The 27,440-nt window shown below is 66.2% G+C and overlaps 1 protein-coding gene across 6 annotated transcripts in view; it reads left to right on the top strand.

Annotated features, from left to right (window-relative positions):
- The first annotated feature begins 899 nt into the window (after window positions 1-899).
- Window positions 900-27,440, top strand: part of HCFC1 (host cell factor C1) — a 28,288-nt gene continuing 1,747 nt past the window's right edge. The window contains exons 1-25 of one of the 6 annotated variants that reach the window (XM_072920284.1): window positions 2,725-2,870; window positions 3,615-3,840; window positions 4,273-4,421; window positions 5,897-6,057; window positions 7,028-7,207; window positions 7,373-7,401; window positions 8,692-8,776; window positions 9,184-9,290; window positions 9,954-10,133; window positions 11,301-11,801; window positions 12,346-12,506; window positions 13,351-13,548; window positions 14,406-14,636; window positions 15,720-15,824; window positions 16,973-17,195; window positions 17,905-18,047; window positions 18,694-18,832; window positions 19,220-19,425; window positions 20,068-21,844; window positions 21,930-22,108; window positions 22,708-23,119; window positions 23,998-24,393; window positions 25,244-25,365; window positions 26,001-26,135; window positions 27,082-27,267. In XM_072920284.1, the coding sequence (XP_072776385.1) occupies window positions 2,793-2,870; window positions 3,615-3,840; window positions 4,273-4,421; window positions 5,897-6,057; window positions 7,028-7,207; window positions 7,373-7,401; window positions 8,692-8,776; window positions 9,184-9,290; window positions 9,954-10,133; window positions 11,301-11,801; window positions 12,346-12,506; window positions 13,351-13,548; window positions 14,406-14,636; window positions 15,720-15,824; window positions 16,973-17,195; window positions 17,905-18,047; window positions 18,694-18,832; window positions 19,220-19,425; window positions 20,068-21,844; window positions 21,930-22,108; window positions 22,708-23,119; window positions 23,998-24,393; window positions 25,244-25,365; window positions 26,001-26,135; window positions 27,082-27,267 (6,309 nt within the window). In that variant the 5' untranslated portion in view covers window positions 2,725-2,792. Of the gene's footprint in view, window positions 1,041-1,475; window positions 1,593-1,725; window positions 2,281-2,724; window positions 2,871-3,614; window positions 3,841-4,272; window positions 4,422-5,896; window positions 6,058-7,027; window positions 7,237-7,372; window positions 7,402-7,610; window positions 7,665-8,691; window positions 8,777-9,183; window positions 9,291-9,953; window positions 10,134-11,300; window positions 11,802-12,345; window positions 12,507-13,350; window positions 13,549-14,405; window positions 14,637-15,719; window positions 15,825-16,972; window positions 17,196-17,904; window positions 18,048-18,693; window positions 18,833-19,219; window positions 19,426-20,067; window positions 21,845-21,929; window positions 22,109-22,707; window positions 23,120-23,997; window positions 24,394-25,243; window positions 25,366-26,000; window positions 26,136-27,081; window positions 27,268-27,440 lie in introns of those variants that run through there. The other 5 variants (XM_072920285.1, XM_072920287.1, XM_072920286.1 and 2 more) reach the window with 5 other exon arrangements.

Genomic DNA, 27,440 nt, shown 5'->3' with positions numbered 1-27,440 from the left:
CCCGGACCCTCAGGGGGGATCCGTGTCACACCTGGGGGTTTATTGTCACACCTGGAGTTTATTGTCACACCTGGAATTTATTGTCACACCTGGAGTTCATTGTCACACCTGGGGCTGTTTTACACCTGAGACTGAGGGGGGGGATACCCCAAAACTCCCTAAATCTTCCCCAAAACCTCCTCAAACTCTCGGATCTTCATCCCGAACCCCTTGCTGAGGAATTTGTCCCCCTCCTCACTTCTCCCCACCTCCTCAGAGCATTTTGGGGTCCCGGAAGGGCAAAACTGTGGCGAAAAGCGCCAAATTCGGGTGTTTGAACAAAATTCCGTTACGGGAAAGGCGGGAAAGGCGCATGCGTAAATCCGATGTGAAGCCGCGCATGCGCCATCACGACCCGTGCGGTCGCGCACGCGCAGTGAGCACCGCAGCCGTTAAGCGCCACCATCCGGGAACTGGCGGGCGCCATCTTTGTGGCGGGTGGAGGAGACGCGTCCAAAATGGCGGCTCCCAAGCGCCAGTAGCCGGCGCGGCGGGCGGGCTTTTCTCGGCTTTCAGCGCGGCGGCGGCGGCCCGGAGCGAGCGGCGGCGGCGGCGGCAAGCGGCGCACGGGGTCGGCGGGCAGCGGGTGGCTGCAGGTGCGGAGCGGCAGCGGAGCGGCGCGGAGAGCGGCGCATCCGGGTCCCGCGGCCGCCGCCATCTTGGGCCGCCGCGGAGCTGCTGCTCCCACCTGCGCCATCTTGGGGCGCCGCATCGGGGCCGTTCCGGAGGGGGGACAAGAGGAGGGGGCGGCGGGGCCTGAGCGAAGAGCGCGGGGCGCGCTCAAAGCTCCGCTCCCGTCCCGGGCAGGCGCCGCCATCTGGTGCGAGCGGCGAGGAGGAGGAAGAGGAGGAGGAGGAAGATCCGGGCACCGGGCGGAGCCATCTTGGACGCCCCCCCCCTTCCCGCAGCAGCGCGCCGCCATCTTGTGACCCCTCCCCCGCGCACCCGGGCACCGGCCGCTCCGCCGCCTTGGAGCCGCTGCGGTAGCGGAGCCGCACCCGGTAAGGGCGGAATGAAGCGGAGAGCGCTGGGAGGGAGGGTAGGGAGCGCGGGGACCCCGTGAGGGCCGACAGCGAGCATCGGTTCTGCCGGCTGGCCGGCGCCATCTTGGGAGGGGACGTGCGGGGTGTCATGGCGGTGCCGTGCGCCGACATCCGGGTCCTTCCCCCACCGCCCCCGGGGCGCCGTCCTGGGAGGCGCCGCCGCATCCGGGTCCCGCGCGCCGCCATCTTGAGAGTCCGGGGTGGGGGGGCGGGGGCGATGGCAGCGCCGGGGGTCCCCGGCCCGTTTGAGCCGTTCAGACTCGCGGGGCCGTGAGTCCTCAGAGCGGCTCCGGCGTCCCGTTAATTCCGGGGGGCGGTGGGGAGAGCGAGGGCTCCCCGCGGCATGGGAAGGAGAAGAGGGGGAGGCGGCGCGGTTTGCGGAGGGGGCGGCACCCGAGGAGAGGCGGGGTGCCCAAGATGGCGGCGCCCATGGCGGGCTGAGCGCTCCGTACAGGGCTGCGCCGCGGGGAAACGGGCCGCGCCGCCGGCAGCCGGGCCGCGGGGGATTCGGTGTGTGCGGGGGGACGAGGCCGGGAATGCCGGGGAGCAATTCTGGGGATGCGGGAAGGCCGGGAGGGGGCGGCACCGGGAGATGGCGGCGCTCGGGGCGGGGGGGGGGGGGGGGGTTTGGCGAGGAAGGAAAACCGCGTAAAAGGCGGGCTGGGGGGGCGGCTCCTTTAAGAGGCGGTTAGAGTGGGCGTGGCCACGCCCTTCCGTGACCACACCCCCTCCGTTGGCGCCATGGCCGCGCCCCTTCAGGCGGCTCCGTACAGTCCCCGCCGCGCCCCTTCACTGCTCGCCCCAGCCTTGCCGCTACCGGGCCCGACCCGGGGAGGCCACCGAGTTGGCGGTGAAGCTCCTCCCGGTCCCCCTCCCAAAGTGCCGCCGCCTCCTCCCGTCCCGTCTTGCCCACAATGTCGCCCCCCGTCCCCGGCCAAGATGGCGCCGCCCGGGCCCGGAGGGGGCGTGCCCGCGCTGGCCCCGCCCACTCCGTCGCTTCCCGCCCACCCTCAGCGGCCGCCGGACACAGGCGCAAGATGGCGGCTCCCAGGGCGGCGTGAGGGGCCGCCGCTGCCGCTCTCCGCCCGCAGCCGCAGCCCCGCGCCGGGAGCCGCCGCAGCCGCACGACCCCCGGAGCCGCCGCCGGGAATCGGGGAGCGGCCGCGGGCCGGGAGGGGGAGGCGGCCGCGGGGCCGCGGTGAGCGGGGGGGGCGGCGGTGGGGGGGAGGAGGCGGCCGCCATTTTCCGCCCGGGCAGAGACAAGATGGCGGCGCGCAGGGGCCTGAGGGGGGGGGAGGGGGCGGGAGGGGAGGGGCAGGGCTGGGGGGGGGGGGTTGGGCATTTTGGGGGGGGGTCACGGCCTGAGGGGGGATTTGGGGAGGGGGAGATGAAGCTAAAGGAGGGTCATGGCCAAAGGGGGCGATTTGGGGAGGGGGGGGTTGAACTTGAGGGGGGAGAATGGCCTGAGGGGGGAATTTGGGGAGGGGGGGGTTGGGCACAGTCTGAGGGGATAATTTAGGGGGAGGGGGGGTTTGACAGTGGGGGGGGCACGGCCTGAGGGGAAATTTGGGGGGGAGGGTTTGATGAAGCTTAAGGAAGGTAAATAATTGGGGGGGGGGGGAATTGGGTAGTGGGGGGGGGTCGTCACGGTGTGAGGAGGGGTAATTAAGAGGAGACATAATGAAGAAATTAATTAACGGGGAGGAATAAATGCTCCCCTCCCCCTCAAGTGGACTCCTCCCCCATTGTCACACCCCCCGCTGTGGGGGGGTAATTAACTCTTTCGGGGTAATTGCCGTGGGGGGTGTAATTAAACATTCTACGCGGGATTTTGGGTGGGGGGGGCGTGTCAAGCCCTTGGGGTATTTGTAGGGAGGAGTCTTTTGGGGGGGGCAGAAGGGGATTGACCCCCAAATTTGGGGGCAACCCCCCCCCCCCAAACTTGCCATGAGGTGGGGGGGGGGGGGGGAAGTGTCAGTTACATTTTGGTGATTTTTGGGGTGTCCCCCCATATCCGACTTCACCCATATCCCTCCAAGAGAGAAATTTGGGGTGCCAGTTCATTTTAGCGATTTTTGGGCTGCCAGCAAATGTCAGTTATTTTTGGGGTGTCAGTTCATTTTAGTGATTTTTGGGGTGCCAGTTCATTTTAGTGATTTTTGGGGTGCCAGTGAATTTGGGTGATTTTTGGGGTGTCCCCCCAGGACAGGCAGTGAGGGGGGGGTCACTGCCAGTTGGCGGGGGGTTGTCAGTTCATTTTCAGGATTTTTAGGGTACCAGTAAATTTGGTTGATTTTTGGGGTGTCAGTTATTTTTAAGAATTTTTGGCGTGCCAGTAAATTTGGATGATTTTTGGGGTGTTCCCCCAGGACAGGCAGCGGTGGGGGTAGGGTCAGATAATTTGGGTGGTTTTTGGGGTGTCCCCCACGTCTGACCCCCCGTGCCCCCCCAGCACTGTCAGTGGGGGGGGTTTCTGATAATTTGGGTGGTTTTTGGGGTATCCCTCACATCTCACCCCCCGTGCCCCCCCAGGACCGCAGCGGGGGACGCATGGCAGGCCTGGGCGGGGGGGGGTCCCCGCCGCGGGCCCCCCCGGGCGCCCCCGCGCTGCAGCCGCGCTGGAAGCGGGTGGTGGGCTGGGCTGGGCCCGTGCCCCGGCCCCGGCACGGCCACCGCGCCGTGGCCATCAAGGAGCTGATCGTGGTCTTCGGGGGCGGCAACGAGGGCATCGTGGACGAGCTGCACGTCTACAACACAGGTGGGGACGGGGGGCACCTGGGGGGCACCTGGGGGGGCCTGGGGGGCACCTGGAGGTGTGGGGTGCACATGTACAACACAGGTGGGCACGGGGGGCACCTGGGGGGCACCTGGGGGCACCTGGGGGGGCCTGGGGGGCACCTGGGGGCGTGGGGTGCACATGTACAACACAGGTGGGGACCAGGGGGCACCTGGGGGGCACCTGGAGGTGTGGGGTGGCATTGAGGACGAGCTGCAGGTGTACAACATGGGGGGCACAGGGGGGATCCCCACTGGGATGGGATTGGGGTTCATTCCTGGTGTCCCCCTTGTCCCCCCATGTCCCTGTCGCTGTTTTGTCCCCACGGCCACCAACTATCGGTTCATTGTGGGGGTTCAGGGGATGGTTCTCAGTGTCCCCCCACGTGTCCCTGTCCCCTCTCTGTCCCCACAGCCACCAACCAGTGGTTCATCCCGGCCGTGCGGGGGGACATCCCCCCGGGCTGCGCCGCCTACGGCTTCGTGTGTGACGGGACGCGGCTGCTGGTGTTCGGGGGCATGGTGGAGTACGGCAAGTACAGCAACGACCTCTACGAGCTGCAGGTACCCCTGAGCACCTGGGAACCCCCTGGGCACCTGGGGACACCCCCTGGGCACCTGGGGAACCCTTCTGGGCACCTGGGGAACACCTGGGGACACCCCCTGGGCACCTGGGAACCACCCCTGGGCAACCCCCTGGGCACCTGGGAACCCCCCTGAGCACCTGGGAACCCCCCTGAGCACCTGGGGAACCCCCCTGAGCACCTGGGGACACCCCCTGGGCACCTGGGGCCACCCCCTGGGCACCTGGGGACACCCCCTGAGCACCTGGGGACACCCCCTGGGCACCTGGGGACACCCCCTGGGCACCTGGGGACACCCCCTGGGCACCTGGGAACCACCCCTGGGCACCTGGGGACACCCCCTGGGCACCTGGGAACCACCCCTGGGCACCTGGGGACACCCCCTGAACACCTGGGGACACCCCTGAGCACCTGGGGACACCCCTGAGCACCTGGGGACACCCCTGGGCACCTGGGGACACCCCCTGGGCACCTGGGAACCACCCCTGGGCACCTGGGGACACCTTCTGGGCACCTGGGGACACCCCTGAGCACCTGGGCAACCCCCTGGGCACCTGGGCAACCCCCTGGGCACCTGGGGACACCCCCCTGGGCACCTGGGGACACCCCCCTGGGCACCTGGGGACACCCCCTGGGCACCTGGGAACACCCCCTGGGCACCTGGGGACACCCCCCTGGGCACCTGGGGACCACCCCCTGAGCACCTGGGGACACCCCCCTGGGCACCTGGGGACACCCCCTGAGCACCTGGGGACACCCCCTGGGCACCTGGGGACACCCCCCTGGGCACCTGGGGACACCCCCCTGGGCACCTGGGAACCCCCCTGGGCACCTGGGGACACCCCCTGAGCACCTGGGGATCCCCCCTGAGCACCTGGGGACACCCCCTGGGCACCTGGGGACACCCCCTGAGCACCTGGGGACACCCCCTGGGCACCTGGGAACCCCCCTGGGCACCTGGGGACACCCCCCTGGGCACCTGGGGACACCCCCAGGACAACCCCAAAACATTCCAGAACCCCCCCCAACCACAGGTGAACCCCCAGGACCCTCCCAAAAACTCCAGGACCCCCTCAGGAACCCCCTTGAACACCTGGGGACCCCCTGGGAGCCTCTCCAGGCACCCTGGGACCCCCAAAAACACCTGGAAATGCCCCTGCGACCCCCCAAAACACCTGGAAATGCCCCTGGGACCCTCCCGAACACCTGGAACCCCCCCTGGGACCCCCCCAAAACACCTGGAACCCCCCCTGGGACCCCCCAAAAACACCTGGAAATGCCCCTGGGACCCCCCAAAACACCTGGAAATGCCCCTGGGACCCCCCAAAAACACCTGGAACCCCCCCTGGGACCCTCCCGAACACCTGGACCCTCCAGTTTTGGGGTCCCCATCCCCCTGGGTGTCCCCCAGTCCCAGACCCCCTCCCCAAATCCCACGTCCCCCTCCCGTTCCAGGCCTCCAGGTGGGAGTGGAAGCGGCTGAAGGCGAAGACCCCCAAAAATGGGCCCCCCCCTTGCCCCCGCCTGGGCCACAGCTTCTCCCTGGTGGGCAACAAGTGTTACCTGTTCGGGGGGCTGGCCAACGACAGCGAGGACCCCAAAAACAACATCCCCCGGTATGGGGCACCCCAAAACCTGGGGGGCACCCAAAAACTTCAGGAATCAATGGGGAGGGGGGCTTGGGGCTGGTTTGGGGGCACACAGGGATTTTGGGGGGGGGTGGGGGTGAGCCTGAAACATTGGGGTCGCATTTAGGGGGCACCCCAAAACCTGGGGAGCACCCCAAACCTCCAGGACACCCCAAAAACCCCGAGGATAACCGGAGGGAAGGGAGTTCGGGGGCACACCGGGATTTTTGGGGGGCACGGGGTTGAGCCTGAAACATTGGGATCATTTTTAGGGGAGCTCAGGGACCCTTGTGGGGCCACACAGATGATCCCAAAACCCGGGGAGTTACGGGGAGGGCAGGGGGACACCCCAAAACCTTGGGAAGAGAGTTGGGATGGGGGGACTTGGAGACATTTCCTAATTTGGGGGACACAGGAGTGACCCTAAAACATTGGGGTCATCTTTGGGGGGATTCAGGGATTGCCAGCGGCGGTGCAGCTGAAACTGGCACCGTTTTGGGTCAATTTTAGGGGTTTTAAGAACTCCTTTAGGGGTGTCCCATGTTCTCAAACACTTTTTTAGGGCAATCCTGGATATCCAAACACCCTTTTAGGGTTTTTTTGGGGTGTCCAGATTTTCTGAAACACCTGCACACACGGGCACAGGTGACATTGGGACTGTCCTAGGTGCATTTTATGGGATTTAAAGGACCTTTTAGGGCAATCCCATATCCTTGGCCACCCTTTTCGGCCAGTCCCACACACCCAAACACCATTTCAGGGTTTTTTTGGGGTGTCCAGATTTTCTCAGTTCCCTCTACAGACATCTGAACACCTGTACACATGGACAGAGGTGTTTTTGGGGTCATTTTGGGTGCATTTTATGGGATTTAAGGGATGTTTTAGACCAATCCCACACATCCAACCACCCTTTTAGGATTTCTAATGGGATCTCCTGACCCCGTATCCCTTTCCTCAGCTACCTGAACGACCTGTACGTGCTGGAGCTGCGCCCGGGCTCGGGGGTGCTGGCCTGGGACATCCCCATCACTTATGGGGTGCTGCCCCCTCCCCGGGAGTCCCACACGGCCGTGGTGTACACGGAGCGCGACGGGCGGCGCTCGCGCCTCGTCATCTACGGGGGCATGAGCGGCTGCAGGCTGGGGGATTTGTGGACCCTCGATATCGGTATGGGGGATTTTGGGGGAGTTTTGGGGTTTTTAAGGGGTTTTGGGGGGTTTGGAGGGGATTTGGGGGATTTTGGGGTCTGGAGAACTCGGGGGAATGGGAGGTGTGAGGGACATTGGGGCATGAGCGGCTGCAGGCTGGGGGATTTATGGACCCTGGATATCGGTACGGGGGATTTTGGGGGAGTTTTGGGGGTTTTAAGGGGTTTTGTGGGGTTTGGAGGGGATTTTAGGGTCTGGAGAACTCGGGGGAATGGGAGGTGTGAGGGACATTGGGGCATGAGCGGCTGCAGGCTGGGGGATTTATGGACCCTCGATATCAGTATGGGGGATTTTGGGGTCAGGGGAATGGGGGTTGCTTGGGGGATATCGTCATCTATGGGGGCATGAGCGGCTGCAGGCTGGGGGATCTGTGGACCCTCGATATTGGTATGGGGGATTTTGGGGGAGTTTTGGGGTTTTTAAGGGGTTTCAGGGGGATTTTGTGGGGTTTTAGGGGATTTAGGGTATGGGGGGCTCAGGGGAAACAAAGGGTGTCAGGAGAATGGGGCATCTGTGGGGGCATGAGCGGCTGCAGGCTGGGGGATTTGTGGACCCTGGATATCGGTATGGGGGATTTTGGGGGAGTTTTGGGGGTTTTAAGGGGTTTTGTGGGGTTTGGAGGGGATTTTGGGGTCTGGAGAACTCTGAGGAATGGGAGGTGTGAGGGACACTGGGGGCCATGAGCGGCTGCAGGCTGGGGGACTTATGGACCCTGGATATCGGTATGGGGGATTTTGGGGGAGTTTTGGGGTTTTTAAGGGGTTTCAGGGGGATTTTGTGGGGTTTTGGGGGATTTAGGGTATGGGGGGCTCAGGGGAAACAAAGGGTGTCAGGAGAATGGGGCATCTGTGGGGGCATGAGCGGCTGCAGGCTGGGGGATCTGTGGACCCTCGATATCGGTATGGGGGATTTTGGGGGAGTTTGGGGGTTTTTAGGTGATTTTGAGGATTTTTAGGGGATTTAGGGTCTGGAGGACTCAGAACAATGGAGGGCAGTGAGGGGCACTGGGGGATGTTGGTATCTATGGGGGTGAGAGTGGCTGTTTCTTTACATTTTCGGTGGTTTTGGGTTCGTTTCCTCACATTTTGGGTCCATTTCCTCACATTTTGGGTCCGTTTCCTCACATTTTGGGTCCGTTTCCTCACGTTTTGGGTCCGTTTCCTCACATTTTGTGTCCGTTTCCTCACATTTTGGGTCTGTTTCCTCACATTTTGGGTCAATTTCCTCACATTTTGGGTCCATTTCCTCACATTTTGGGTCCGTTTCCTCACATTTTGGGTCCGTTTCCTCACATTTTGGGTCTGTTTCCTCACATTTTGGGTTCATTTCCTCACATTTTGGGTTCATTTCCTCTTGTTTTGGGTCCGTTTCCTCACATTTTGGGGCTGTTTCCTCACATTTTGGGGGTTTTCAGAGACCCTGACCTGGAACAAGCCGAGCCTGAGCGGGGTCGCTCCCCTCCCCCGCAGCCTCCACTCGGCCACCACCATCGGCAACAAGTGAGTCTGGGGGCGACCCCCCCCAAAAAACCCCCCAAAATCCCCCCCTGACCCCCACTCTGTCCTGGGGGGTCCCTTTGTGTCCCTGTCCCCACCCAGGGTGGGTTGGAGTCTTTAGGGAGGTGTTTTATTTTAATGTTTTAATTACTATGGGTGGTCTAGTTACCCTCCAAAGATGAAAATTTTGGGTTGGGGGTCTCTGGGTGTCCCTCTGACCCCCCTAGAGGGACATTTTTGGGGGGTGGGTGCCCCTATGAACCCCCCACCACACCCCAGGAGGGACATTTTTGGGGTCTGGGTGTCTCTGTGATCTTTGTGACCCCTGTGGACCCCCCAGGCCTGTGCAGATTTTTGGGGTGGGGGTCTCTGGGTACCCCCTGACCCCTCTGTGACCTCTGCCCCCCCAGGATGTACGTTTTTGGGGGGTGGGTGCCCCTGGTGATGGATGACGTGAAGGTGGCGACGCACGAGAAGGAGTGGAAGTGCACCAACACCCTGGCCTGCCTGAACCTGGGTGAGGAGGGGGCTTGGGACCCCCAAACCCACCCCAAATCCACCTTAAAACCCACCCTGAACCCCCCTAAACCTGAACCTGGGTGAGGAGGGGGCTTGGGACCCCCAGACCCACCCCAAATCCACCCTAAAGCCCACCCTGAACCCCCCCCAAACCTGAGCCTGGGTGAGGAGGGGGCTTGGGACCCCCAAACCGACCCCAAATCCACCCTAAAACCCCTGAACACCTCCCCAGTTCCCCCAAATCCCCCCAAACCTTACTCTGAGCCCCCCAAACCCCTCCCCAGTTCCCCCAAAACCCCTCTGTGACCCCCAAAACCCCTCCCCACTTCCCCAAACTCCCCAGTGCCCCCCCAAACCCCTCTGTGACCCCCCCAAACCCCACTCTGACCCCCCAAACCCCTCTGTGACCCCCCCAAACCCCTCTGTGACCCCCCCAAACCCCTCTGTGACCCCCCAAACCCCTCTGTGACCCCCCCAAACCCCTCTGTGACCCCCCCAAACCCCACTCTGAGCCCCCCAAACCCCTCTGTGACCCCCCCCAACACCTCTGTGACCCCCCAAACCCCTCTGTGACCCCCCCAAACCCCTCTGTGACCCCCCCAAACCCCTCTGTGACCCCCCAAACCCCTCTGTGACCCCCCAAACCCCCCGTGCCCCCCAGACTCGATGGCCTGGGAGCCGCTGGTGCTGGAGACGCTGGAGGACAACGTGCCGCGGGCGCGCGCCGGGCACTGCGCCGTGGCCATCGCCACCCGCCTCTACATCTGGAGCGGCCGCGACGGCTACCGCAAGGCCTGGAACAACCAGGTGTGCTGCAAGGACCTGTGGTACCTGGAGACAGGTGAGTCTGGGGTGCTGCAAGGGCCTGTGGTACCTGGGGACAGGTGAGTCTGGGGGGCTGCAAGGATGTGAGGGGCTCAGGGGGGCTGCAAGGACCTGTGGTACCTGGAGACAGGTGAGTCTGGGGGGCTGCAAGGATGTGAGGGGCTCAGGGGGGCTGCAAGGGCCTGTGGTACCTGGGGACAGGTGAGTCTGGGGGGCTCAGTGAGTCTGGGGGGGCTGCAAGGACCTGTGGTACCTGGGGACAGGTGAGTCTGGGGGGGCTGCAAGGACCTGTGGTACCTGGAGACAGGTGAGTCTGGGGGCTGCAAGGGCCTGTGGTACCTGGGGACAGGTGGGGTTGGGGGCCTGGGGGGATCCCCGATGTGCTGCAGCACAGGTGTGACAAGTGTAGCCCAGGTGTAATAGAGTGTGATAGGAGCGGTGCAGGTGTACCCAGGTGTTGCACAGGTATGAGCCAGGTGTACCCAGGTGTGATATGAGCAGCACAGGTGTACCCAGGTATGCCCAGGTGCGATATGAGCAGCCCAGGTGTGCCCAGGTGCGATAGGCACAGCACAGGTGTGCCCAGGTGTACCCAGGTGTGCCCAGGTGCGATAGGAGCAGCACAGGTGCACCCAGGTGTGAACGAGCAGCACAGGTGTGCCCAGGTATACCCAGGTGCGATAGGCACAGCACAGGTGTACCCAGGTGTGCCCAGGTATACCCAGGTGCTATATGAGCAGCCCCGGCACGCCGCCCCGCGCCCAGGTGTGATAGGCACAGCACAGGTGTGCCCAGGTGCACCCAGGTGCGCCCAGGTGCAATATGAGCAGCCCAGGTGCGCCCAGGTGCTATAGGCACAGCACAGGTGCACCCAGGTGCGCTAGGAGCAGCCCAGGCGCGCCACCCCGCGCCCAGGTGTGATAGGCACAGCCCAGGTGTGCCCAGGTGCGCCCAGGTGCAATAGGAGCAGCACAGGTGTGCCCAGGTGCGCTAGGAGCAGCCCAGGTGTGCCCAGGTGCACCCAGGTATACCCAGGTGCGCTATGAGCAGCCCCGGCGCGCCGCCCCGCGCCCAGGTGTGATAGGCACAGCACAGGTGTGCCCAGGTGCACCCAGGCATACCCAGGTGCACCAGGAGCAGCCCCGGCGCGCCGCCCCGCGCCCACCCTGCCCTGTCCCCGCAGAGCGCCCCCCGGCGCCGGGCCGCGTGCAGCTGGTGCGCGCCAACACGACGTCGCTGGAGGTGAGCTGGGGCGCGGTGCCCACGGCCGACTCGTACCTGCTGCAGCTGCAGAAGTACGAGCTGCCCGCCGCGCCCGCGCCGCCGCCCGTGCCCTCGGTGCCCGCCAACCCGCCCAAGAGCCCCGCGCCCGCCGCGCCCGCGCCGCCGCCCGCGCCCCCCGCCCTGCCCCAGCTGGGGGGCGTGGGGCTCACGCTGCTGCCGCCCGCGCCCCCCAACCCGCCCGGGGTCACCGCTGCTGCCGCTGCAGCCGCGGGCACGGCGGGCACGGGCGGTGGTGGCAGTGGTGGCAGTGGTGGCACCGCGGGGGTGGCAGCGGTGGCGGCCGCGGCGGGCGGGACCGGGGCGGTGGCTGCGGCCCCCGGTGCCACCCTGCAGGTGCTGCCGGCCGCGGGCACTGCGGCCACTGCGGCCAGCGGAGTGACCACGGCGGGGAGGGCGCCCGGTGAGTGCGGGGGGCGTGGGGACATGGGGGGGGTGCTGGGGACACTGGGGGGGGAGATGGGGACATTGGGGGGACGTTGGGGACATTGGGGGGGGACATGGGGGCATGGGGGGGGCATTGAGGGGGACGTTGGGGGGACGTTGGGGACACTGCGGGGGTGTTGGGGACATTGGGGGGGACGTCAGGGACATGGCAGGGGGAGAGATGGGGACATGGCAGGACATTGGGGGAGACACTAGGGACATTGGGGGGGCGTTGGGGACATTGGGGGGGACATTGAGGGGACATTGGGGATATTGGGGGGATGTTGGGGACATTGGGGGGGCACTGGGGACATTGGGGAGGAGATGGGGACATTGTGGGGGACGTTGGGGACATTGAGGGGACATTGGGGATATTGGGGGGATGTTGGGGACATGGGGGGGGACGTTGGGGACATGGGGGAAGATGGGGACATTGGGGGCAGAGATGGGGACACTGAGAGGGACAGGAAGGTGCTGAGGGGGACATGGGGGATGTCCCCGGGTGTCCCTGTCCCCCCCAGGTGTCCCGGCGGTGCTGAAGGTGACCGGTCCCCCTGCGGCCGGCGCGGGGCCACCGCTGGTCACCGTGCGCTCGGCCGGGCCCGGCAAGGCCCCGGTGACGGTGACATCGCTGCCCGCCGGCGTCAGGATGGTGGTGCCCACCCAGAGCCCCCAGGGCACGGTGAGAGCGGGCACACCTGGCACACCTGGGACAGGTGGGGGGCACGGGGAGGGGTCCCAGGGGGTGTTGGGGACATAGGGAGGTACCCCAGAGGGTTCTGGGGGGTCCCTGGGGACACGGGTGTGACACAGGTGGTACCTGGGGGTCACAGGTGTGACACAGGTGGTCCTTGGGTATCACCTTGCTGTCCCAGCTGTATCCCAGGTGTCCCCAGGCGCATCCAAGGTATGCCCAGGTCTATCCCAGGTGTGACCTGCTGCCCCCCAGCTGTCCCCAGGTGTGCTCAGGTGCCCCCAGCTGTCCCCAGCTGTGCTCAGGTGTGTCCCCAGCTGTGCTCAGGTGCCCCCAGCTGTGCTCAGGTGCCCCCAGCTGTCCCCAGCTGTGCCCAGCTGTGCTCAGGTGTGTCCCCAGCTGTGCTCAGGTGCCCCCAGCTGTGCTCAGGTGTGTCCCCAGCTGTCCCCAGGTGCCCCCAGCTGTGCTCAGGTGTGTCCCCAGGTGCCCCCAGCTGTGCTCAGGTGTGCCCCCAGCTGTGTTCAGGTGCCCCCAGCTGTCCCCAGCTGTGTTCAGGTGTCCCCAGCTGTGCTCAGGTGTGCCCCCAGCTGTCCCTAGGTGTGCCCAGGTATGCTCAGGTGTGTCCCCAGCTGTCCCCAGCTGTGCTCAGGTGCCCCCAGGTGTGCCCCCAGCTGTGCTCAGGTGTGCCCCCAGCTGTCCCTAGGTGTGCCCAAGTATGCTCAGGTGTGTTCAGGTGTGCCCAGGTGTCCCCAGCTGTGCTCAGGTGCCCCCAGCTGTGCTCAGGTGTGTCCCCAGCTGTCCCCAGGTGTGCTCAGGTGTCCCCTCCCCGCAGGTGATCGGCAGCAGCCCCCAGATGAGCGGCATGGCCGCGTTGGCCGCAGCGGCCGCGGCCACCCAGAAGATCCCCCCGGCCTCGGCGCCCACCGTGCTCAGCGTCCCCGCGGGGGCCACCATCGTCAAGACGGTGGCCGTGACCCCCGGGGCCACCACCCTGCCCGCCACCGTCAAGGTGGCCTCGTCACCCGTCATGGTAGGGGACGCTGGGGGGGCTTGGGTGGCACTGGGGGGGCTGGCTGTGCCGGTGTCATTGTCACCGTGGTGTCACCGGGGCCTTGGAGGGCCTGGGGTGGCCCTGGAGGGGTTTGTCATTGTCACCGTGGTGTCACCAGGGGACCCAGGGTGACGCCGTGGTGTCACCAGCAGCCTCGTGGGTGTCCCCACCATGTCCCCATGATACCCACGCATGTCCCTGCCATGTCCCCATGCTTGCTGTCGCCCCACCATGTCCCCACGCCGTCCCCTCAATGTCCCCACGCCGTCCCCTCAATGTCCCCACCATGTCCCCCCGTGTCCCTACCACGTTCCACCCTGTCCCCACTCTGTCCCCTGTGTCCCTGTGTCCCCACCATGTCCCCACATTGTTCCCCTGTGTCCCCACACTGTCCTCTCCCTGTCCCCACGCTGTCCCCACGTGTCCCACTGTGTCCCCACGCTGTCCCCATGTCCCCCCGTGTCCCTACCACGTTCCACCCTGTCCCCTCCCTGTCCCCACACTGTCCCCCCATGTCCCCACACTGTCCCCCCGTGTCCCCCCCATGTCCCCACGTGTCCCCACCGTGTCCCCTGTGTCCCCACGCTGTCCCCACTCTGTCCCCACTCTGTCCCCACGCTGTCCCCCTGTGTCCCCCTGTGTCCCCTCCCTGTCCCCACGCTGTCCCCACCTGTCCCCGCGCTGTCCCCACCGTGTCCCTTCCCTGTCCCCACCGTGTCCCCACCTGTCCCCCCAGGTCAGTAACCCCGCCACGCTGTCCCCCCATGTCCCCCTGTGTCCCCTCCCTGTCCCCACTCTGTCCCCACGTGTCCCCACCGTGTCCCGCGTGTCCCCAGGTCAGTAACCCCGCCACGCGCATGCTGAAGACGGCGGCGGCGCAGGTGGGCACGGCCGGGGCGTCCCCCGCGGCCACCAACGCGGCCACCCGGCCCATCATCACCGTGCACAAGTCCGGCACGGTGACGGTGGCGCAGCAGGCCCAGGTGGTCACCACCGTGGTCGGAGGGGTCACCAAGACCATCACGCTGGTCAAGAGCCCCATCTCGGTGCCGGGGGGCAGCGCCCTGGTGAGGGACGGGGACAGGGGACACTGCGGGGTGGGACGGGTTGGGGACATTGGGACACTGGTTTGGGGATATTGAGGAGGTGGGACACTGGTTTGGGGACACTGGGGGGTGGGACAGGGGTTTGGGGACATTGGGACACAGGTTTGGGGACGCTAATGGAGGTGGGACACGGGTTTGGGGACATTGGGGGGGTGGGACACTGGTTTGGGGACACTGGGGGGTGGGACAGGGGTTTGGGGACATTGGGGGGGGGTGGGACATGGGTTTGGGGACATTGGGACACAGGTTTGGGGATATTGAGGAAGTGGGACGGGGGTTTGGGGATATTGAGGAGGTGGGACAGGGGCTTGGGGACATTGTGGGACACAGGTTTGGGGATTTTGAGGGGGTGGGACACGGGTTTGGGGACATTGGGGGAGGTGGGACAGGGGTTTCGGGACATTGTGGGACTTGGGTTTGGGGATGGGACATGGGTTTGGGGACATGGGGGGTGGGACAGGAGCTTGGGGACATTTGGGGAGGTGGGACATGGGTTTGGGGATATTGAGGAGGTGGGACACGGGTTTGGGGACATTGGAGGGGTGGGACAGGGGTTTGGGGACATTGTGGGACACAGGTTTGGGGATATTGAGGGGGTGGGACATGATTTTGGGGACATTGGGGGGGGGTGGGACAGGGGTTTAGGGACATTTGGGGGGGTGGGACACGGGTTTGGGGACATTGGGGGGGTGGGACACGGGTTTGGGGGGGTCTTCGGGAGTGGGGACCCCAATTTGGTGACGTTGGGAGGGTGGGGACACAGGTTTGGGGACATTTGGGGAGGTGGGTCGTGGGTTTGGGGACATTTGGGGAGGTGGGTCGTGGGTTTGGGGACATTTGGGGAGTGAGAACACAGATTTGGGGACGGGGGGACGTTAGGGGGGTGGTGACACAGATTTTGGGGGTCCTGGAGGGCTCTGGGGGTGTGGGAGAGCCCAGTTTGGGGACAGGGAGGATTTCAGGAGGGTGGGGACAGATTTGGGGACTTTGGGAGGGTGGGGACACAGATTTTGGGGGGTCTCTGACCCCCCCGGGCCCCCCCAGATCTCCAACCTGGGCAAGGTGATGTCGGTGGTGCAGACGAAACCTGTGCAGAGCTCGGCTGTCACCGGGCAGGCCTCGAGCGGCCCCGTCACCCAGATCATCCAGGTGACACCCCAAAATCCCCCAAAATCACCCCAAAACTGCCCCCAGCTTATCCCCAGATCGCTGAGACCTCCACAGGTCCCTGAGACACCCCCAAACCCCCTCGGCTGTCGCCGGGCAGGCCTCAAACCTCACCCAGATCATCCGGGTGACACCCCAAAATACCCCAGAACTGCCCCAAAACTGCCCTCAAATCATCCCAAATTACCCCCAAAAGTACTTTGAAATTACCCCCAAATTACCCCAAAATCCTGTAAAATCACTGTGACCCCCCCCCGAGTTCCTGACACCCCCCAAAACCCCTCCTTGGCTGTCACTGACCACTCCCCTCACTGAGTGACCATCCCTGAGTGACCATCCCTGAGTGACCACCCCCTGAGTGACCGTCCCCGAGTGACCATCCCTGAGTGACCCCTCCCCGAGTGACCCCTCCCCGAGTGACCGCCCCCTGAGTGACCGCCCCCTGAGTGACCGTCCCTGAGTGACCGTCCCTGAGTGACTGTCCCTGAGTGACCAGTCCCGAGTGACCACTCCTCAAGTGACCACTCCCTCTGACTGACCACTCCCCTCACTGAGTGACCATCCCTGAGTGACCATCTCTGAGTGACCACCCCCTGAGTGACCATCCCTGAGTGACCCCGAGTGACCAGTCCCCCAAGTGACCCCTCCCCGAGTGACCACTCCCCTGACTGCTCACTGAGTGACCACTCCCTGAGTGACCATCACTGAGTGACCCCTCCCCAAGTGACCCCTCCCCGAGTGACCCCTCCCAAGTGACCCCCCCCAGTGACCCCTCCCCGAGTGACCCCTCCCCGAGTGACCCCTCCCCGAGTGACCGTCCCCGAGTGACCATCCCTGAGTGACCATCCCTGAGTGACCCCCCCCAAGTGACCCCTCCCCGAGTGACCCCCCCAAGTGACCCCTGCCCGAGTGACCCCTCCCCGAGTGACCCCTCCCTGAGTGACCCCTCCATGAGTGACCACTCCCCTGACTGCCCCCCGAGTGACCCCTCTCAGAGTGACCAGTCCCCCAAGTGACCCCTCCCAGAGTGACCCCCCCAAGTGACCCCTCCCCAAATGACCCCTCCCCGAGTGACCCCCCCTGAGTGACCCCACCCCAAGTGACCCCCCCAGTGACCCCTGCCCCCCCAGACCAAGGGCCCGCTGCCCGCGGGGACCATCCTGAAGCTGGTGACGTCGGGGGAGGGGAAGCCCACCACCATCCTGACCAGCACGCAGGCGGGGCAGGGGGCGGCCAAGCCCCCCACCATCCTGGGCATCAGCAGCGTCTCCCCCAGCACCACCAAGCCCGGCACCACCACCATCATCAAAACCATCCCCATGTCGGCCATCATCACCCAGTCGGGGGCTACCGGTGAGTGAGACCCCTCCCCAAATTAACTGAACCCATCCTGAGACCCCCAAACCATCCCTGACCTCCCCGTGACCCTCAAACCCTCTGAGACCCCCGCCCCCGGGACCACCACCCCACCCAAACCATCCCCATGTCGGCAATCATCACCCAGTCGGGGGCTACCGGTGAGTGAGACCCCTCCCCAAATTACCCCAAGACCCCCAAACCATCCCTGACCTCCCTGAGACCCCCAAACCCCCTGAGACCCCCACCCCTGGGACCACCACCCCACCCAAACCATCCCCATGTCGGCCATCATCAGTCAGGGGTTGCCATTGAGTGAGACCCCTCCCCAAATTAACTGAGCCCATCCTGAGACCCCCAAACCATCCCCAAACTCCCTGAGACCCCCAAGTCTCCCCCCTGCCCCCACCAAAACCATCCCCGTGTCGGCCATCATCAGTCAGGGGTTGCCATTGAGTGAGACCCCTCCCCAAATTAACCTTAACCCCCTGAGACCCCCCCCACATCATCCCTGAGACCCCCAAATCCCCCCCCAAAATCCCTGAGACCCCCAAACTCCCCCAGCCCCCCAAATCTTCCATCCCCCCCCAGTCAGGGGCTGCGGTGAGCGGCAGGGGGTGACCCCGGTGTCCCCCTGTGCCCCCCCGTGTCCCCCCGTGACCCCCTGTGACCCCCCGTGTCCCCCTGTGACCCCCCCTGTCCCCAGGTGTCACCAGCAGCCCCGGGATCAAGTCCCCCATCACCATCATCACCACCAAGGTGATGACCTCGGGCACCGGGACCCCCGCCAAGATCATCACGGCAGTCCCCAAGCTGGGCGGGGGGCACGGCCAGCAGGGCGTGACACAGGTGAGGGCACACCTGGGGGCACCTGAGCCGAAATGGGGACACCTGAACCGAAATGGGGACACCTGGGGACACCTGGGGGCACCTGAACTGCCCTGGGGACACCTGGGGACACCTGAACCACCCTGGGGACACCTGAACCACCCTGGGGGCACCCGGGGACACCTGAACCACCCTGGGGACACCTGAACCGCCCTGGGGACACCCGGGGACACCTGATCTCCCCCGTGGGCACCTGAGACTGGGGGAGTTCGGGACCATGGCAAGGACAGGAGGTGACAGGGGAAGAGTCACGTGGGGAGGGGTTGGTGACACCGGGGACAAGGGGTGTGGGGACACCGGTGGGGTCACCTCAGGGACTGGGGACAGTGGGGACAGTGGCAAGGGGGGGATTGGTGACACTGGGGGGGTTGGTGACACTGGGGTTTGGTGACACTGGGGGTTGGTGGCACTGGGGGGTTGGTGACACTGGGGGGTTGGTGGCACTGGGGGGTTGGTGACACTGGGGGGTTGGTGGCACTGGGGGTTGGTGACACTGGGGGTTGGTGGCACTGGGGGTTGGTGACACTGGGGACACCGGCCGGCTGTCCCCGAGGGGTGCCAGCCCCGAGGGTGGCCAGGTGACAGCGGTGTCCCCGTGTCCCCCCAGGTGGTGCTGAAGGGGGCCCCGGGACAGCCGGGGACCATCCTGAGGACGGTGCCCATGGGGGGGGTCCGGCTGGTCACCCCCGTCACCGTCTCGGCCGTCAAGCCCACGGTGACCACCCTGGTGGTCAAGGGCACCACCGGTGAGTGGGGGGGGTCACTCTAGGGGTCATTGGGTCACCTCTGGGTCACTGGGGTGGTCACTTGTGGTCAAGGACACCACTGGTGGAGGGGGGAGTTACTGGGGGGTCATTGGGTCACTGAGAGGTCACTGGAGGGGTCATTGGGGTCACCATGGGGTCACTGAGGTGACCACCCTTGTGGTCAAGGGTAGCACCGGGTGGGTGGAGGGGTCGTGGGGACAGTGGGGGGACACCAGGAGGTCACTTGGGGGGTGGTCATGGTCACCACATCACCGGGGGGGTCACCACGGGGTCACTGTGGCACAGGGAGTGGTCACTGTGGCACCACGGGGTCACCTTATGGTCACTTTTCCTAGCGGTCACTCACTACCCTCGTGTCCCCGGCAGGTGTGACCACGCTGGGGACGGTGACAGGGACGGTGTCCACCAGCCTGGCCGGGGGGGCGGGTGGCCACAGCGCCACGGCCTCGCTGGCCACCCCCATCACCACCCTGGGGACAATCGCCACCCTGTCCAGCCAGGTCCTGAACCCCGCGGCCATCACGGCCACCGCGGCCGGCGGCGGCCTGGGGACACCGACCATCACCATGCAGGTGAGGGACACTGGGGACAGGGGGGACACTGGGGACATTGGGGGACACTGACCATCACCATGCAGGTGAGGGACACTGGGGACATTGGGGACATTGGGGACATTGGGGACACTGGGGACACCGACCATCACCATGCAGGTGAGGGACACTGGGGACACTGGGGACATTGGGGACATTGGCGACACTGGGGACATTGGGGACAGGGGACACTGGGGACACTGGGGACATTGGGGACAGGGGACACTGGGGACACTGGGGACACTGGGGACACTGGGGACATTGGGGACACTGGGGACATTGGGGACATTGGGGACACTGGGGACTGGGGACACTGGGGACACTGGGGACATTGGGGACAGGGGACACTGGGGACACTGGGGACAGGGGACACTGACCATCACCATGCAGGTGAGGGACACTGGGGACAGGGGACATTGGGGACACTGGGGACATTGGGGGTGTCCCCAAATGCGGCTCAGCCCCAGCCGTGCTGCTGACAGGAGCGGGGAGGGGACACACAGGCATTTGAGGTGACACAATGTGGGGGGGTCACAGAGATTTGGGGCTGGGGTCACAGAGATTTGGGGCTGGGGGCGGTGTCTGCGCTCGGTGCCACCCCCCTGACGCGCCGTGGGGACACAGCCGGTGTCCCAGCCCACGCAGGTGACGCTGATCACCACGCCCAGCGGCGTGGAGGCCCAGCCCGTCCACGACCTCCCCGTGTCCATCCTGGCGTCCCCCACGGCCGAGGGTCCCCCCGCGGCCGCCTCGGGGGGCGGCGGCCTGGCCGAGCCCCCCGCCGCCGAGCCCACCCCGGGCACCGTCACCCTGGTGTGCTCCAACCCCCCCTGCGAGACCCACGAGACCGGGACCACCAACACGGCCACCACCAGCCTGGTGGCCACCGTGGGCACGGGGGGGGCTCAGCTGCAGCTGCTCTGCGAGGACACGGGCGGGGGGACGGCGGCGCCCCCCCGGGCCTGCTCCAACCCCCCCTGCGAGACCCACGAGACGGGGACCACCAACACCCCCACGGCGGCGGGGACGACGGGGACGGCGCGGCTGGGGACGCCCGGGGCGCCGCCCTGCCCCACGCAGCAAACGGCGGCCACCGGCACCACCATGACGGCGCGGCTGTGTCCCCCCGAGGGCAGCGGTGGCGGCGGTGGCAGCGGCGTCACCTCGTGCCAAACAACGCCCTGGGGGCAGCCTGAGGGGGGCACGGCCACCGGGGCGGTCACTGCGGCCACCGGGGCGGTCACTGCGGCCACCACGGCGAGCTGCGAGACCCCCGCGGGGACACGGCTGTGTGCCAACCCCCCCTGCGAGACCCACGAGACGGGGACAACCAACACGGTGACAATGACAGCGTCACAGCTCTGCTCCAACCCCCCCTGCGAGACCCACGAGACGGGGACAACCAACACGGTGACGGTGACAGCACCGAGGCCACCCTGCTCCAACCCCCCGTGTGAGACCCACGAGACGGGGACAACCAACACGGTGACAATGACAGCACCGAGGCCACCCTGCTCCAACCCCCCCTGCGAGACCCACGAGACCGGGACAACCAACACGGTGACAGTGACAGGGTCACAGTTCTGCTCCAACCCTCCGTGTGAGACCCACGAGACGGGGACAACCAACACGGTGACAATGACAGCACCGAGGCCACCCTGCTCCAACCCCCCCTGCGAGACCCATGAGACGGGGACAACCAACACGGTGACAGTGACAGGGTCACAGTTCTGCTCCAACCCTCCGTGTGAGACCCACGAGACGGGGACAACCAACACGGTGACAACCACGGGGACACGGTTCTGCTCCAATCCCCCCTGCGAGACCCACGAGACCGGGACAACCAGCACGGCCACCACCACCACGGCCACCTCGCGCCCCCCGCCCGAGTCGGGGACAGCGGTGCCACCACCTCGAGGTGTCCCCCCCTGCGCCAACCCCCCCTGCGAGACCCACGAGACGGGGACGACCAACACGGTGACAATGACATCGTCACAGCTCTGCTCCAACCCCCCCTGCGAGACCCACGAGACCGGGACCACCAACACGGCCACCACGGCCACCGCGGGCTCCCGGCCGGGTGACACCACCACGGCCACCAGCGCTGCCACCAGCGCTGCCACCACCAGCACGGGGGGGTCACCGCCTTGTGCCAACCCCCCCTGCGAGACCCCCGAGTCCGGGACCACCAGCACGGCCACCAGAGCGGGGTCCTCGCCCTGCCAGAGCCACCAGAGCGGGGCCACCAGCACGGCCACCACCGAGGGGGTGACGCCGCCCCCGCCCTGTGCCACCGCCACCAGCCCCCCCCGCGCCTGCTCCAACCCCCCCTGCGAGACCCACGAGACGGGGACAACGGCCACGGCCACCACGGTCACCGCCAGCATGGGCGCCAGCCAAGGTGACCCCGCATTGTCCCCAAACCGTCCCCAAATCCTCCCCTCCGCCCTTTGCCTCTCACTGACCCCTCCCCGCTGTCCCCACAGAGCCCCCCCCGCCGGCTGCCAACGGGCAGGGGGAGGGGGAGACCCCCCCCAGCGAGGGTGGGGGTCCCCCTGTGCCCCCCGGGACCCCCAGCCCCGGCCCCAGCGGCAGCGGGACCCCCCAGCCCCGGGCGGTCACCACGGTCACTCAGTCCACGCCAGCGCCGGGGCCGGCCGTGCCGGTGAGCGGCTCTGGGGACACCGGGAGGGGGCTGGGGACACTGGGAGGGGGTTTGGGGACATTGGCAGAGGGTTTGGGGACACTGGGAGGGGGTTGGGGACACTGGGAGGGGGTTTGGGGACATTAAAAGGGGGTTTGGGGACATTGAAAGGGGGTATGGGGACACTGGGAGGGGGTTGGAGACACTGGGAGGGGGTTTGGGGACACTGGGAGGGGGTTTGGGACATTGAAAGGGGGTATGGGGACATTAAAAGGGGATTTGGGGACATGTGCAGAGGGTTTGGGGACACTGGGAGGGGGTTGGGGACAGTTGGATGGGGGGCTTGGGGACCCTGGGGAGGTTTTGGGGACCCTGGGGAAGTTTTGGGAACCCTGGGGAGGTTTTGGGGACACTGGGGAGGTTTTGGGGACCCTGGGGAGGTTTTGGGGACACTGGGGAAGTTACAGAGACACTGGCGGGGGTTTGGTGACACCGAGGGTGCTCTGAGTACCACGGCAGTGCCACCAGGGACCTGCGGTGGCTCTGGAGGCCACCAAGGCCCCATTTTGGGTGGGGGTCTCTTCCCCCCCCCAACCCCATTTCCTCTCCCTCCCCCCCAGACCATCTCGTCGCTGACCGAATCCCCCCCGGCTCCCCCCGAGACCCCCCCCACCAGCACGCCCACCCCCCCTGGAGACCCCCACCCGCCCCAGGACCCCCCCTCGGCCGCGTCCCCGTCCCCCCCCGGGCCCGAGGCCGCCCCCGGGGCCGAGGCCGGGGGGTCCCCGGAGCCGCTGGCCGTGGTGGTGCTGCCGCCGGCCGCGGCCGAGGGGGGCCCGGCCGAGGGGCTGGCGCTGCCCCCCGAGCTGCTGGCCGAGGCGGGGGGTGCGGGGGGTCCCCCCGGGCTGACCCCCGAGGAGCTGGCGGTCACCGCGGCGGCCGAGGCGGCGGCGGCGGCGGCGAGCGAGGAGGCGCAGGCCCAGGCCCTGGCGATCCAGGCCGTGCTGCAGGCCGCGCAGCAGGCCGTCATGGGTGGGTTTGGGGGGGTTTGGGGGGTCCTGGGGGGGTCTGGGGGGGTTTGGGGGGTCCTGGGGGGGTTTGGGGGGGTTTGGGGGCTCTTGGTGCCATGGTAGTGACCCCAAACCCAGGCCCTGGCGATCCAGGCCGTGCTGCAGGCCGCGCAGCAGGCCGTCATGGGTGGGTTTGGGGGGTTTGGGGGGATTTGGGGGGTCCTGGGGGGATTTGGGGGGGTCCTGGGGGGGGGGTTTGGGGGTGGTCACTGTGGTCTTTGTCCCATGGTGGTGGTCCCATGGTTATGGGGGTCACACAGTGGGGGCCACAATGACCCCATGACCACGATGACCCCACGGGGTGGATTTTGGGCTGACCCCGGTGACCCCACGGGGCAGATTTTGGGTCTGACCCCAGTGACCCCATGGGGTGGATTTTGGGCTGACCCCACAGGATTGATTTTGTGCTGACCCCAGTGACCCCACAGGGCAGATTTTGGGCTGACCCCAGTGACCCCATGGGGTGGATTTTGGGCTGACTCCGATGACCCCATGGGGTGGATTTTGGGTCTGACCCCAGGGGTTGATTTTGGGCTGACCCCGGTGACCCCACGGGCTGGATTTTGGGCTGACCCCGGTGACCCCGCGGGGTGGATTTTGGGCTGACCCCGGTGACCCCATAGGGCGGATTTTGGGCTGACCCCAATGACCCCATGGGGTGGATTTTGGGCTGACCCCGGTGACCCCACAGGGTGGATTTTGGGCTGACCCCAGTGACCCCAGGGGTGGATTTTGGGCTGACCCCGATGACCCCACAGGGCAGGTTTTTGGCTGACCCCGGTGACCCCCGGGGTCCGTTCCGCCCTCCCCCACCCTGACCCGCTGTCCCCCTCCCCACAGGCACATCGGAGCCGCTGGAGCCGGGCGAGCCCGGGGGGGGCCCCTCGGAGCTGGGGGGGGCCCTGGGGGTGCCGGAGGGGCCGGGGGGCGCGGGGGGGGCGCTGCCCCTGGTGCTGACCCAGCAGGAGCTGGCGGCGCTGGTGCAGCACCAGCAGCACCTGGCCGAGGCCGGGACCCCCCCCGCGGCCCCCCCCGCGCCCCCCGCCCCCGCCCCTCCCCCCCCCGCCCCCGCCGCCCCCCCCCCGGCGGCCGCGCCCCCTCCCCATTTGCCCACCGAGGCCTTGGCCCCCGCCGACAGCCTCAACGACCCCGCGGGCGACGCCAACGGCCTCGGGGAGCTGGGCACCGTGCCCGGGGGGGGCGCCCCCGCCGCCCTGCTGCCCCCCCCCGCCGACGGTGAGGCACCCCGGGGGGGCTCGGGGCTTGGGACCCCCGCCCGGGGCAGAGCGGGGTGGGGAGAGGGAGCCCATGGTGGGGAGGGGTCCCACAGGGGGGTGTTTATGGGGTGGGAGGGGTCCCACGGGGGGGTTTGGGGTCCCTGGGGGGGCACCCATTGTGGGGAGGGGTCCTTTGGGGGGTGTTTATGGGGTTTGGGGTTCCTTGGGGGTCACCCATTTTGGGGAGGGGTCCTTTGGGGGGTGTTTATGGGGTGGGGGAGGCACCATGGGAGGGTCTGGGGTCCCTGGGGTGTGCCCATTTTGGGGAGGGGTCCTTTGGGGGGTGTTTATGGGGTGTGGGGGGGTCCCACGGGGGGGTTTGGGGTCCCTGGAGGGGCACCCATTGTGGGGAGGGGTCCTTTGGGGGGTGTTTATGGGGTGGGGGGTGTCCCACAGGGGGATTTGGGGTCCCTGGGGGGGCACCCATTGTGGGGAGGGGTCCTTTGGGGGGTGTTTATGGTGTGGGGGGGTCCCACGGGAGGGTTTGGGGTCCATGTGGGGGGTTATGACCCCTTGGGGGTGACCCATTTTGGGGTGCTGCTTTTTAGGGGATGTTTATGGTGTGTGGGGGGGTCACATGGAGGGTTTGGGACCCCCATTTTGTGGGGAGGGGTCCTTTTGGGGGGTGCTTATGGGCTGGGGGGATTTAGGATCCCTGGGGGGGTCTGGGACCCCTTGAGGGGGCACCCATGACAAGGGGGGGCATCCATAGGGTGGGTTGGAGACCCCACTGCTGCCATTGGGGAGGGTGGGGATTTCCAGGGGGGGGGTTTAAGCCCCTTCCCCAATTTTTGGTGTGCCCCCCGCAGGCCTGGCCCCCTCGAGCGCCTTCGTGGCCCCCCCGGGCCCCGCGGTGGCCCCCAGCCCCGCCAAGCTGCAGGCGGCCGCCGCCCTGGCCGAGGTGGCCAACGGCATCGAGGGCACCCCCGTGGTGAGTGAGGGGGAATCCACCTCAAAATGCCCCCAAAACCCTCAAATTCACCTCAAAATCCCCCCAAAACCCTCAAATTCACCTCAAAATCCACCTCAAAACCCTCAAATTCACCTCAAAATCCCCCCAAAATCCTCAAATTCACATCAAAATCCACCTCAAAATCCTCACAAATCCGCCTCAAAATCACCCCAAAATCCTCACAAATCCACCTCAAAATCCCCCAAAATCCTCACAAATCCACCTCAAAATCCTCACAAATCCACCCAAAATCCCGCCAAATCCAGTCAAAATCTGCCAGAAATTCCCCCAAATCCTCCCCCAAATAACCCCAGAATTCCCCTCAAAGTCCTCACAAATGAACCCTAAATCCACCAGAAATTTCCCCAAAATTCCCCCATAAAATCCCCAATTTCCTCCCCAAAAATCCCCAATTTCCCCCCATAAAATCCCCAATTTCCCCCATAAACCCCCCCAAATGCCCCAAACCCCCCGATTTCCCCCCATAAAATCCCCCAAACCCCCCGATTTCCCCCATAAAACCCCCTCAAATCCCCCAAACCCCCCGATTTCCCCCCATAAAACCCCCCCAAACCCCCCGATTTCCCCCAAACCCACCCCCGTTCCGTTGGCAGAAGCCGGAGCCGGGGGCGCCGCCCAAGGCGCTGCCCAAGAAGGAGAACCAGTGGTTCGACGTGGGCGTCATCAAAGGCACCACCATGATGGTCACCCACTACTTCCTCCCGCCCGAGGACGCGCCCCCGCCCGACGTGGGTGCACGGACGGGACGGACACGGGGACGGACACGGGGACACGGGGACACAGGGACGGACACGGGGACATGGGGACGGACACGGGGACACGGGGACACGGGGACAGACATGGGGACATGGGGATGGACATGGGGACGGACGTGGGGATGGACATGGGGATGGACGTGGGGACATGGGGACAGACATGTGGACATTGGGATGGACATAGGGACAGACATGGGGACACGGGGATGGACATGGGGACACGGGGACGGACACGGGGACATGGGGACATGGGGATGGACATGGGGACATGGGGACAACGAGATGGACATGGGGACATGGGGACAAGGAGATGGACATGGGGACGGACATGGGGATGGACATGGGGACATGGGGACAGACATGGGGAAGGACATGGCGACGGACATGGGGACATGGGGACAAGGAGATGGACATGGGGACATGGGGACAGCCTCGGGGACATGGGGACACGGGGATGGGGACATGGGGATGGACATGGGGACATGGGGACATGGGGATGGACATGGGGACAGACATGGGGACAAGGAGATGGACATGGGGACGGACATGGGGATGGACATGGGGACACGGGGACGGACATAGGGACATGGGGACAGACATGGGGACAGTCCCAGGGACATGGGGACAGCCCTGCGGACATGGGGACATGGGGACATGGACACAGCCCTGGGATAGGATCATGGCACTGGGGACACCCCAGGGACACCCCTGTGGCACTGGGGACACCCCAGGGACACCCCAGGGGACACCCCTGGGTTCTCTGTCCCCACAGTGTCCCCGCGGTGTCCCCACATCCCACAGGGGAGGGCTCGGGGGTCCCCGGAGCTGTCCCCAATGCTCGGGGGGTTTCCCTGTCTGTGTCCCTGGTCTGGGGGGTCCCGTGTCCGTGTCCCCACGGTGTCCCCACGTGTCCCCGCAGGAGGAGGGCTCGGGGGTCCCGGACCACTCGCAGCTGCGCCGCCAGGAGCTGCAGCCGGGCACGGCGTACAAGTTCCGCGTGGCCGGGCTGAACGCCTGCGGCCGCGGGCCCTTCTCAGAGCTGTCGGCCTTCAAAACCTGCCTGCCCGGCTTCCCGGGGGCGCCCTGCGCCATCAAGATCAGCAAGGTGACCCCGGACCCCCAGCAGGGACCCCAGACCCATAACAGGGACCCCAGACCCCCAGCAGGGACCCCAGACCCATTACAGGGGCCCCAGACCCATTACAGGGACCCCAGACCCATAACAGGGACCACTACCCATGTAGGAGCCCTTACATCAACCACAACCCAACCCCTGTG

Source organism: Taeniopygia guttata, chromosome 31, assembly GCF_048771995.1.
Source record: "Taeniopygia guttata chromosome 31, bTaeGut7.mat, whole genome shotgun sequence".
Classification (NCBI taxonomy): Eukaryota; Metazoa; Chordata; class Aves; order Passeriformes; family Estrildidae; genus Taeniopygia; species Taeniopygia guttata.
This window is presented reverse-complemented; position numbering and strand designations above follow the sequence as displayed.